The sequence below is a fragment of the Sinohyriopsis cumingii genome, chromosome 6 (genome assembly GCF_028554795.1).
Source record: "Sinohyriopsis cumingii isolate HCF-2022 chromosome 6, ASM2855479v2, whole genome shotgun sequence".
Lineage (NCBI taxonomy): Eukaryota > Metazoa > Mollusca > Bivalvia > Unionida > Unionidae > Sinohyriopsis > Sinohyriopsis cumingii.
In genome coordinates, this window is record NC_142966.1 from 129784559 (window position 1) to 129798232 (window position 13674).

Here is a 13674-nt window from a genome sequence, read left to right on the forward strand (position 1 = left end):
GCCATATATAATGCTAAATATAGCGTAAACATGTCTATAAAGGACACCTGCTATAATAAACAAGAATCACTCAAAGGGACACATGCTCCACTGGACAAAAAGAACTACCAGTAATTCAAGGTAAGACTATTTATTCTTTTTAACTGCTGAGTGTGATGGATATATTGGCTGTCAGATCAGCACCATTTTAATTCAAGACCATTAAAACCCCACACTGATAGGACTTTCCATTCTGGAGTAACAATAACAACACTTTTAAGATGGCTTCCATGGTGGCCATACTGGGTATCAGAAGCTGCCATTTCCATTCAGGACTAATCAGACACCATAAGAAGACTTCTAGTGATAGCAGTGTCAATATGACCAGCCATCTGGAAGAAGCCATAGTAATATTTTCCAGTTGGCCACCAAGGTGGTATAATGGAGGTCAGATCATCACTATTGTCATTTATGACCAACTAGACATCACATTAAGTCTATCATTGAAATGCTATTTTTTGTATAGAAAATTATATTTCTCTGAGAATACTTACCCAATCACATTACATTAGGAATATTAGCCTGCTACCTCACAAATCTAGTCCTAACAAAAGATGAAAATCTTCATTGTTGGCCTAGCTCGTATACATTAAAGGGCACTAACTCTTGGCCATTACCATTGCCAGGGTGTCACTAGTTTTAAGCTGAGTGAGATACTAACAAAGATGCTCACATGGCACGGTGGTTGAAAGGGCTTTTATGTAATGTGAATCCATATGTTGATATAATCATTCATTTAGGAGAAGCAGAGATAACAAGATCATCGAGCTGGTAACTGGTTGAGTAACACAATTTTCATTTATATCAAACAAGACATCATAATAAGTCTTTTAGTAAAACCCCATGTTGATATGACCATCCATTCAAGAGTAAATAGATTCTCAAAATGGCAGCATAGCATCAATTGTTTTTACATGTACAAATGGCGTCATTTTTACTTCGACCAGCTAGACATCATAAGAAGTTTTCAAGTGAAAACAGGGTGTCAATCTGACTGTCAAGGAGTAGCAATAACAAGATTTTCAAGATAGCTGCTGTAGCAGCCATAACGGACATCAGATTGTTATCATTTTTATTTAGGATCAACTATAAGTCGTAAGAAGTTTTCAATGAAAACTTCACATACTGATATGACCATCAATTCAGGAGGAGTAACAATAACAAGATTTTCAAGATGATCACTGGAGTGGCCATATTAGATATAAGACCTGAACCAATTTCATCAAGAATCACCTAGACATCATGTGACATCTTCTGCTGTAAACCCAGTGTCATTAGGACTTTCTGTTCAGGTAGCCAACCCAGGCTGATCTGACTGTAGAATCTGAACCTGCTCCAATTTGGTCTGAGTCCGACATGCCAACCAGTAAGCCAGCGACTCCAGCTAGATTTTACATTTCTTCTTCATATGGCTGGCATTACTGGAATTTACATCTTGGTAAGAGTAATGATAGCAAACTTGCACTAATGGACTTGGGATGCCAAACGCTGGACAGAAAGCCATTGTGTAAACTCTTTTATAACAAGTAAAGCTACAAATGTTGATAGGGATTTAAAATTGTGCAACTGAAAGTATTTTTTATTCCAGTGAAAAAGAATTGAAATATTCCTCAAACTGGAGTAAATCGGGGGGGGGGGGGGGGGGGGGGGGGTTTGACGATAAAACAACACTCACTTCAAATTAATTCAAAGTATTAAGACTATTAAATTCTTTGATGTCTGCTGAATGTTTCTTGAAAAATTCATTGTTGCCAAAGTACAAGGAATGATATTTAGCAATTTGAATTTGAATCTGAATTTGAGAGAGATGATTTGAGATGTTTAGATAAAAAAGAACAGAAGTCAAAGCAAGCACATTATGAACTAGAATTAAGTGAAATGAATTAAGTAGGAATTTAAACAATTAATTCATCAATTACATTAGAATCATGACCAATCTCTTTTTTTTTAAAAAGGGACTGTATTATACTGAGGTATATAAGAGTAAGGGAGCACTGTACTACCGGTTAGCCTTTCCTCTCCACTTGTAGGGCTGGGCTGAGTCTGGATTAAGTTCAATGGCCTTGTCACAGTCATGAATAGCTGCCTTTGGCTTATTCATCTTTATATACACACTATTAAGGAAGAAAAATATATGTGACAGATTAGAGGTAAAATTATTGCTGCAATCACGTCATATTTACTATCATTAAATGTTCTAAATTAAGCCACACAATACTATCTTTGATAGCCAAGGTTCCGATAACCCTATCTACACCTTGGCGGATCGAACAGCTACATCGGCACTTTGTCCTAGCGACATCTATTGGATTTCATGTGTTGCCTCCCTTAGTATGTAACTTTAACTAACCAATAGCTTGATGCATTGTACATCGGCCAAAAATGGTGGTGGCAATTGACCTAAAAAGGACACTTTGTAAGTTTAACATCCACAGAATGATTATGTACCAAAGGTAAGCCATTACATGTCTTTCTGAATGAAAGGTATCTGTGCAAACATGGACCGACACTGGAAAAGTGCTTATTTATCAGTCCATTCAAGTTTTGTGCTCCCCTTGTCTCAATCATGAAGAAATGGTGTTCAAGTTTTAACAAATTAATTTTGGTTGAATGTGGTGGCTTGCTGCCATATCCAATGAAATTCACAGAACTGAGGCTCAGAAATATCTGCTCAATATGCCAAGGTGTAGATAGGGTTATCACGTAAAAGCAACTAAGCTACATACTACAAACAATACTGATAAGAAAACTGGAAAAACCCAATTATGTTTCTAATATAATGCGATACAAGTTACATATATGTTTTGCTGTGAGCTAGCAGAAAGAATGTCTGATATGGCACAAAGGTAACATCTATATTAATAAAGTGAAACACACAAGTTCTTTAATCTCACTAGGAACAAAAAACAAAACATACAGATTTGTATTCATTACATATAACTCATTTATACTTTCTACATTTTTGCTTTACGCTCATGATTTTTGAAAAAATAAATAATATTCCTATCGATTTCATGCAGATATATCTCAATGAAAGGTCATTACAGTTTGCTGGGCCAGCTAGTAAGGGACTACCCCATGCCGACACCATATGGTGTCGGCGAATTCCAACTTCTTTTATAGGGAATGGACTCTGACCCTACACCCCAACATAAATGTCCAGATATCATGGCAAACATACTGAATTTCAAATCAACATCATTTTAATTCAGAACTGACTCTACATCATAAAGCAGTTTTCAGTAAACCTCCATGTCAATATAAGCATCAATTCAGATGGATCAGTGATAAGATTTTCTGCCATGGTGGCCACAATGGATGTCCAACGGTTACCATTTTTATTTAGGAATATGTGGACCTGGGATAAATGTTTGTGTAATGTATCAAGGCAATCATCACAGCAGTTTACAAGTAGTAGCAATAATAAATATGTTCTAATGGACAGACAACTAGCCATTACAAAAGCTTTTTAGATTTATAGTCTGTTGTGCCAACGCAATCACCAGAGTAACATACTTTGTAGCTGAACGAATAACCAAAAAAGATTGACCCCCTCACCCAAGACACACACAGAAATAAAATGTTAGGAAATAAGTCAATTATTACTTTCAAAAGAATATTTTAGAAACTAGAAATACATTCATGGAATACAGATGCCCCAACCACATTACCTGAATACTGACATAAATACAAAACCCAACCATTTATGATGGACAGACACATAAAGGAAACACTAAGCACCACCTACCACTGCTGCAATGGGGTATAATAAGGGAATTGCTCAATAAAACACTTGCAGATTGCATGTGAACACTTAACTTCAATGACAGCAAGAGCACAAGTTGCAGATTGCATGTGAACATTAACTTCAATGAGAGCAAGAGCACAAGTTCCAAAGCTTAGCCAACCAACTAACTAAACATATCTTCATTAAAGTGACCCACATCTGGCAACTACTTGAGCATGTGATCACTCCCCTGCTTGCCATCTGCCTAAAAGCCAAATACAACAGCTGATGACCAAGAAATCTGGATCAGTAGGAAGCTTTATGTTGAAATTTCTTGCAATGCTGCTCATTGCAGATGCTATGTAAAAAACAGTTTCAATGTTTCTCTAGTGCTGCTACTTGTAAACTGCTGTGTATCTTCATCCATATCTAATGGCAAATAAGCATAATTTATCCAACACTGAAAGATTATTACACCAGTATGCTGTTTGTCAAATTTTACTGTTATTTTTTTACTTTCTTAAATGTTATTCTGATTCTAGTAATGGTGGCCATCCCTGATGGCAGATCAGTATCATTCATATTAAAATCTGAAGGGTTTTCAAGCTAGAATGCTTTCTGTCAAATTCTGCTGAGCCATTTTTGTGAAGTTTTGTTTTTCTATTTTTTTAATGGCAGTCATAGTGTGTGCATGCATGTTTGTGTGTGTACGTGCATGTGTGTGATATGGATTTTTAACGAGGCAGACTCTCTAACCACTTAGGTCACCCAAGCGGTCTAAATTTGAGGGGAACAAATTTCATAATTTGCTTAAAAATACACATTCATAAGTACTTAATTTTGAGGATTTGTCATATAAAGAAAAAATAAAACTAAAAACAAGATGGCAAATAATGCAGATCTGCAAACCCTGACAAGTCCATCTCAGTAAGGCAGTTGAGTTTTTTTCTGTAAGAGTGGCCAGTTTTCAGTAAGGTGTAACAAAATATCAATAACTGATATTGTAAAGCTGGAAAATGTAATTAAAAGTTCAACGCATCGATGATAAACATTATGTTCAACTGAAAATGTTGTAAAGTACACATCAACTTTATTTACCACTAGTACAGTTGCACAAACTTTAGTTCCAAACCCTATGCAACTCAATGGCTTGCTGATATCTCTCAACTTGTCATAATTCTTGGAAATTCTTTTCCATTTCACATGACGACAGCAATCATATCTCCCACCACAAGACATAAACAAATTGGCATATGATGTCCAATAAACGCAACTGTGTCCTTTCCAGCTTTTATTCACAAGAATCTGGATACTCCTTTCTATTCTTCTGTGTTGATTATTAACACTTTTCTATAAGCTTATTTTCCCTTTCATCTTAAACATGCATCACTTTCTGGATGCCATTATTAAAAAATATATAAGCAACAGTTTGATCATGCAGATGCTTCGCATGAACAAATAGGTGCAGTTTAAAGCATCTGGGGTGTGATGTAAAGTTAGTCTGGTTCCCTGTCCAATTTCACTCATTCTAAGATGAAGCATGGATCCAAATAAAACAATGATGAACCATTTATCCGGATTTTTCGGCAACCATCATTTTTCTGTAGTTTTGCTTGTATGCCTAAGTCCGTATTTAAGGGTAATTTTCGTAAGACAGCAATATTGTATGAGTTGGCAGATCTGAGTAATGATGTATATCTCTACAACAGATATTATACTGCAGTTCATTTGCATGCATCTTTGAGCAAACAGGTTTAATCTCCACTGAGTAATTAAGCTGATTAAGTTGTTAATTGCAAATACTTAGCATATATGCAGAGAGCTAAATCAAAGCTGCTGACATTTTTTTCCATGCATATATCAGCAAACAAGCTTAATTCTACAGCTATAATTAGGAAGTCACAAGTAAAATTTCTGGAAAAGTTTACAAGTTCTCTGTCCCTATCACTGAAAATACTGGTTTAAAGTTCTTGATTAACAGAGTTTATTAAAACATAAATGACGAACCTTGCTCTCTTGGCATAAAGCAATGCTGAATTTGGATTCGTTTTCATTGCCTCTGTAAATAGGGAGATGGCTTGCTGCAAGTTCCCTGTGAAACACAAAAAGAGATAATAAAAAGCCATGTATGTACATGCATTTTTTTTTATACAAACATTGTAGAGTGACACAAAAATTTACACAAGTGATATGCATATGCTTTCCAGCTAGATATAAAGAGTGGGGCTCATCCATTACCCCCACAAACCAAACTCTCAATGTCCTCCTTTCTATCTTCAGTGCCATTTTAGCCACTCTACTCTGTCCTTCTAGACAGAGCCCAACTTTCCTGCCTTTCTCCAGATCATTTCTTTAAATTTAACATAGGATAAATGTATCAATCTCCTTTAACCAGTTCATAATTTAAAAAAGATGAGTCTAAATTGCATCAACTGCATCAGGTCTTTTTATCATAATAATGCCCCATAGTTGCAAAATGTGTCCCTTCCTTCAACAACAGTGCCCCTGTTGCTACATGTGGCCTTCCATTCTATAAGAAACTCTTTGCTGGGGCACTGTTTTCAAGCCATTATAATGTCTTTTAAAAAAAACAAATCTGCCCATTAAAAAAATTTAAACAATCTGTCAAATTTTCTTTTTCCTCTTAAAAAAATGTAGGAACTTGTTACATGTTTCTTACCAAAGAGCTTTAGCTCATATACTGACCCGCAGTCCTGAACATTTTTTGTCATATCAGCAGGCCAAATTAACACTCAAGTCTATTGGTTAGAATAAGAAATGGTCTGCAAGTATTCAACATGAAATGTGATCCAATAAAGATACAATCATACTAAGTCATCAATAGGGAATTTTGCTTTGTGGAAAAGAAAGTATGGTTGTAATGTGAAAATGAATACTAAACTGAACTGAAATAATAAGAGATAAGTGGGTTCTTACAAAAGCAGTAATATTATTGGGCAACCATCAGAAGTAACCAAGTTTCGTTGCCCTATCTCAAAAAATGCATTAGAGGAAAAATGATAAGGGATAAATAGTTTTATCAATGACCTTGATCTTGGGAAAAAAACTTGCCTGTGATAAGTGAGATGTTATCAAACTGAAAAACACAAGTGTACCATAGATAATCTCTGCATCTCAAACAGCTTTTATGATATGAAACAAAAACAAAAGAAACCTTAAGATACTGACCTGTTACCTTGACAATATGACCTTAAATGTGCAATACATCTTCTAGTGACCATATACAAGAATAAAACAAAACAAAGCTTCATCCACTTATTTTCAACAGTTGTTAAATGCTATTAAAACCTAAAATATTGACCTTGATCCTGAAGATAGAAACTGAATGTGTTATGCAACACACCATTAGTTATGATTTATATAATGTCACACCAAATATCACACCTTCGTCACAAATGGTTCTAAAATTAGTGGGAATAAAAGTGTAACAGAAAAATTCAAAATGTAACACCATAACTTCGACCTCCAAGACAAGACCCTCAAAGTGGTGTGTGTGCGTGTGTGTGTTTGATTTGGATTTTTAATGTAGCTTTAACAATTTTTCAGTCATATCACAATGATGTCTGCAGTGTGGCAGTTTATACTAAAGTTTAGCACTGGGGCATCCTGGCGCAGACATGTAGCATGATGTCCCACCATGTCACATTATCCCGACACCAGGCCAACCAGTCCTAACAGTAACCTCTTGATGCAGAGCGACAAGCGAGGCAGCTGTTAGTACCATTATGTCTTTGGTATGACTCAGAAGGGGATCAAATCCATGACCTCAAACATCCAAGACAGATGCTCTAGCCACTAGGCCACCAGAGCAGTCTCAAAGTGGTATGGGACACACTTTTACTGATACCATATTTCATCCCTTCATCTTAATTGGCTCTAAGATCATAGCTTGAAAGGAAAGTGTAACAGAAAACTTAAAAATAAAACACCATAATGGTAACAGTTAAGACAATGTGGTACACAAATGACCTGCTAATGATGACTTACATGTAATTGATGCTTCATCATTTAATCTCAAGCAATTCTAAAGTTACTGAGTGGAAAAGAAACTGTGATAGAAAATACTGAGATATGACCTTGACCTTCAATATAGGACCCTCAATGTAGTACACGAAACACACTGTCTAGTGTTGATGTACATGTTTATCAAGTTTCATCCCTTAGTCTCAAGTGGCTTTAAATTTGTCAAGCATAACAAAAAGTGTCATGGAAATGTACAATATCAAGTCATGATCGAGACATCAAATGTGCAATGCAACACAACTTCTATAGACAATATAAAGTTATAGAGTGGAAGGGAAAGTGTGATGGATAGATGGACAGACAGAGGGATAAACACAGATACTATGCCTCCTGCTTTTCTCTGAAAAGGTGGGAGACAAATGAGTTGTTCAAGACAAAAAGAGCCAGTCAGATAATTAAGAGGTCAAACTCCACTAAACAATTATGCAGAAGGCTGATAAATGAACTAGACCAAAATGTTGGGCCCAACCTAATGTTTCCATGTCTTTTAATAAAAAATAAGGGACAAATATGTCTAAAAGAAAAATATCAAAGAAATAGGTGAATATTTAGGGAAACACTTGTAGATAATGGGTAAAAAGTACAGTGAAATAAAGGCAACAACCAAATGGAAAATTGAATTGAGCAACACTGTTCTGTTAAAAAGATTGACTGAATATTCTAAAGTAAAATCTGGAAACTACTTAAATTTGTAGTGTCAACCAAGTAATTGTCATTTTATCCATTAATCATTCTGATCCAGATGTATTTTCCTAGAAGGTCCGAAAAAATAAACTTTACCTTCACTCACTGCTGACATGGCTTCTGATCTCTTCTGATCTGACTGCTCCAACATCTCTTCTGTGACCTCAATATTTTCCTCCACATATTCTGGCTTCAAATCGTCCAAGTCCTCTATCACACCAGTATTGTCCAACTCTGAAATGAAACAAAGCTTGCCATTTGATAATCAAATCCCTTTGAATGCATCACTCCTTGATAATGTTAAAAATAAAAACCCAACATCACATTTCTTTTACAGTGAAAGTCCATTATACTGACAACTGTAAAATCAATTTTAATCAGAGACCCAACATCATTAACCTGACTTGCAAGTATTTACTGCCACTGACCAATCATGCATGTTTTGCCCTCTTTTATAGTTTCCCAGGCTTATCCAGTTTTATATGTTCACTTACAAGGAATCTGGTTGAAATCACCTGATTGATTAGGACTGATAAAACATAAGCCTCAAATCAGAACTTCTTGTTTCGCTATTTTGGTGACAAGGCACCAGGACCAGAAATTCAAGGTACTGGAAAAAACATGCTCACCACTACCAAACCCAGAAAGTCCTTGCTTATAATTTCTTACTATTTTTAAAAACAAAATTTCAGGGTTAAGCAAATACTATTGTTTTAATACACTTATACAGGATATGTAACCTGATAACAAAAGGCCCAAGTAGGTCCCACACTGCTTGCCTGGTTTAGATTAAAGCTTATGTAATTTTGTAAGAACAGAACCCTGAGTAAACTATCTCCTACACTTAAAATCATGTCAATTTTACCAATTCTAATAGTCTGATAAAGGTTCCTTACAAAGAAAATACTTAATATACACAGTCTTTTAATCAAACTCATGGTTGACCTTGATGATATAAACCTTTTTACCAAGTTTTATCATGAGAAAAAGTCTCTAGAGAGAAAATAAGCTCAGCCAAACAGATGTAAGATCCCATTAATACGTGCTGATCTCACTTATTATAGATCCTAAAACAATGATGATGTAAGCTTATTTGACAAAATTGGACCAAAATTTGATAGATATTCAATCTCCAGGGTTTTAACAAATCAAGCAAATCAGATACAAGATTACCTCATAAATATGCATAGACCTTGCTCAGTATGAAACAGATTCAACATTGTGATGAAACAAGACCAATTTAACAAATGTAATTCAAAACGTTTCCAGTTTATGCTAGATGACATTAATATGCATGGATCTTGATTCTATTCATATTTAACAGCAATCTTCATAATAATGTACAAGAAAATTTACCAAATTCAATTAAAATCATATAAAACATACGGCTTCAAAACAGGTAAAAAGCTCAGCCAATTAGGTGCAAGCTCATGTCATTAATACATAAAGGTTCTGTTAATAACAAAATTCTACAAATATGTTTAGCCTGTTTACAACATTTGATTAAAGTCAGGTTAATAATACTCTCTCTCTCAAACAGTAAGCAGATCAATCAAACGGGTCACTTCAACAAAACATAGATTTTACTCGTAACAAAGCTTTGTTTAATCTCTTGATATAAGCCTATTTAAGAGGTTTGATCAAAATCTAATCAGAAATAAAGTCACTAGAATGTTAGCAAGATCAGCCAATCAGATGCCAGACTGCTTCATTGATACATGGGGATATAACCTCATTAATGTACCCATCCTGATGAATAATATTTACCAAGTCTGGTTAAAATCAAAACAGAAACACAGACTCCCGAGTGGTAACAAATTCAGCAATATGTTTCAGGTTTACCGGATTACTGTGTGTAGATCTTGCCCATTATCAAACTTCTGTGATAAACTGATCATAAAAGCTACATTCCATGTTTTATCAAAACTGAACCAGAAATATGACCTCCATAGTGGCAACAACCTCAGGCAATCAGATGTAACATCACATTAATATGCACACATCTCACTGTCAACCTCAAGCCAATATTTCAAGATTTATCAAATCAACTGAAACAAGGATCCATAATGAAACCAACTCAGCCAATCAGATGAATGATCAACTCATTATTATGCATGGATCTTACTCACTATTGATTGGTCTCTTTCAGTGCTTTACAGCACAGCAACATAAGTAGGTTATTTAGTGCCAAGGCAATTGGAGTAAAGTGCCTTGCCAACAAACAATGCCCCTGTAACTGACCCAGTCTGGTCTTATGGTGGGATTCTAACTTACACCCTTTCAGTCATGAGTCTATCATGCTAACCAATGAGCACTGTGCTCCTTTTCATTACCAAAATTTTCTATGGTCTTCATTCTTAAAGTATTAGCCCATTTTCCAAGTTTGATCAAAACAGGATCAAAATTAGGACCTTCAGAGTGGTAACAAGCAATGGTTGATGCACGATGAAAGATGCCAGATAGACAAAGGTCCAAACCATAAGCTCAGGCCTAAATAAACGGTTTGTTTGCTGACTGAACCATTAAAGACTCTACATCCCAAATAAAAACCCATTCTTGTTCTTGTGGAGGAGAGAAACCATGTGCTGTGATGGTAATCTCCTAGTGTCAGCTACCAAAAAGTTGAGTAGACCACTGAAACACAACTGTTGGAGCCAGGGGAGAGCTATCAGGATGAGTCTAGAAGTGGAGATCATCACTTTAGGAACACTTGCAGACATATTTTTAAAGGTGGGAAGGTATACACCACATACAGATGATCACACCCTTACACTGAATTTGTCTACTAACCAGGCCCTATGAAGTGGGACCAAGAAACACAAAAGAGAAGCGTGTAGTTCAGTCTCATATTGAACAAGTCAACTAAGGGTGGACTCAAAGAATGAACTCTTCTGAGGCTGCCCAATGGAGGAAAGCTCCAGGCTTCCACACAAAAACCTCCCAGACATGTTGTCTGAGGTGACCATCATGCAATGATGCCTTATGAGGTTGAAACCCCCTGTAAGGCAAGGAACACTACCCACATTTCCTAATTGTTTATATAAAGGCTTGCTTCCTCCCAGACCAACAAAGGTTACCATTAATCAACAGAGGGACACGCCACTGAGGATGTTGTGCATCAGACATTAAAATAATGGAAGATGGGGATCCACAATGAGCTCCAGTGAGCTGCAGCTACTGCTGAGTTAGTAGTCTCTGTCTTGAAGCATTCCTCCCAAAGATATCAGTTTAAGGTTGAAATGAGCTAAAACTTTAAACCTTTTCTGACACCAGAGATATCTGTGAACAGAAAGCCTGGCTGGTCATTTTCCACCCTCTCAATGCATCCTTCTGCAGAGAGCTGTGTACCTCTTCCCTTAATTTAGCCAGTTTGGATTGGCAAAAGAACATGAGAGTCTGTGATAGGGGAAGATGCTCCTGGACCCATATATATCTGTGATACTCTACAAAGCCCTGACAAAAGGACTAGATGAACACCAATCAGGATGCTGGAAAGAGAAAGATGCTGTAGCTGAGGGTGCAACTATCTAAGACTAAACCCCCCCCCCCACTGAGGAAAGGGTAGAAGTCCAAAGACTTTCTCTTCTGACCTTTCCAACCATCTAGCAAATTTTGCTTTAACCAGGATGCATTTCCACCATAAAATAACTCATCTGTCCAATCAAAGTTTTGAACCAGCACTGAAGCACAACTGAACGAATCGCCACTAGCACATCCAGTACAGATTTGTTCTTCAAAATTATAACAAGGAATTGTGGGTCAACATACTGCTAAAAAAACATCAGTGAGTGTGACATAACTATTATCAAGTTGATATCAATCATTCAAATTCATTAATAAATCAAAACCTACTGTACACTATATCTTGGTAGTCCTACAATGAGAAATGTCCACCCTAATAAGTTATCACATTAAGTTGTTGTCTTATCTCCATAAGAATTAGTGCTGTAAAGCTCTGTTCTGACATCGCTGATGGGTACTTGAGGCCAAATAAACAAGAATATCACATAACTAGCAACCCATATTAACACTGTTGAAGTCTAAATGCTTTTTCTGTACTAAACTTGCTCGGATGCCTTTTTCCTTATCAAATTAAATACAGGCACAATCAAGTGCTTTCATTTTGCAAACTCTACTATCTGCCCACAAAAATTCAAATATTTTCACAACTGCATATCCTAGATGGAAGTTGTAAAAGCACCCAATTTATCCGAAAGATTATTTCCACACCTTAGATGTGAATCAGAGTGAGTAATAGGCAGTTGTCTGACCCTTTCATATTGAAAAAGCTGGCTTGCTCCTCACAAACTACATGGAAATTTTCAGTAGCCCCACCAAGACTTTCATTTTCCCAGATGTGAGGCTAAGGGACTGTTTCAGCCACTTAACAATTCTAGCCAAATTCATGCAGAGCAAAAATGTTTTGTATTTTCCAATCACAATTTATCTACTAAAATGTATCCACTATATCTCAAAGGTAGTTTTCCTAAAAAATAAAGACACTCATGTCAATAATATTTGAATAAACTTACCAATTTCACTCTCCTCGCTTTCTTCTTCTTCTAGTTCAGGTTCAGGTTTGTGTTTGGGTTTAGCTTTAGGTGATGTAGGTGCCTAAAAAATAGAAAATTATTATCACCTATAATTGCTCTATTACAAGTGTACAGTAAACCCCCGATTACACATATTCTGTTCCCAAGAAACCTCACATCAAATTCATACGACTCCAATCCATCCATCACTGGAGTGCCAAATCTTCATCCTGGTCAAACACATAAAAAATGGCATTTTGTTCTTGGGAACCCATGCTATGCATTTATACATGGCTGATGAGAATGTCTGGATGTATTTTTCTGCTTGGGTGGTAATATTAACTTGCAAAAACTCACGATACAGTTAAGTCAAATATGTGTAAATCGGAAGTTTACTATGTTGATATCGATGTCCTGAAGCAATGTTACACTAAACAAGCTGTTAAATTGTATGAAACCGCTAAAAATAACATATTACCATATAAAATAATAATTAGATTTCTAAACCATTACTGCCTATTGACATGTTTTGTTTTAATTATGTTTAGCTACACCGTTTCCAACATGGGTTGATGTCAGTTGTATTATTAGGCAGGGTTCTCAACAGACACATAGCCTCAGGATTAGATACTATAATTTAAATTTGAC

At 36.1% G+C, this 13674-nt stretch overlaps 1 protein-coding gene across 1 annotated transcript in view; it reads right to left on the bottom strand.

Moving 5' to 3' along the window:
- The window catches only part of LOC149797953 (putative protein FAM10A4), a 54077-nt gene that overhangs the window by 20385 nt on the left and 20018 nt on the right, over positions 1-13674 (bottom strand). Inside the window, exons 4-7 of the mRNA XM_089963022.1 lie at positions 13027-13108; positions 8591-8728; positions 5774-5858; positions 2043-2153 (exon numbers count right to left, since the gene is read on the bottom strand). Coding sequence (XP_089819148.1) covers positions 2043-2153; positions 5774-5858; positions 8591-8728; positions 13027-13108 — 416 coding nt within the window. The remainder of the gene's footprint in view (positions 1-2042; positions 2154-5773; positions 5859-8590; positions 8729-13026; positions 13109-13674) is intronic.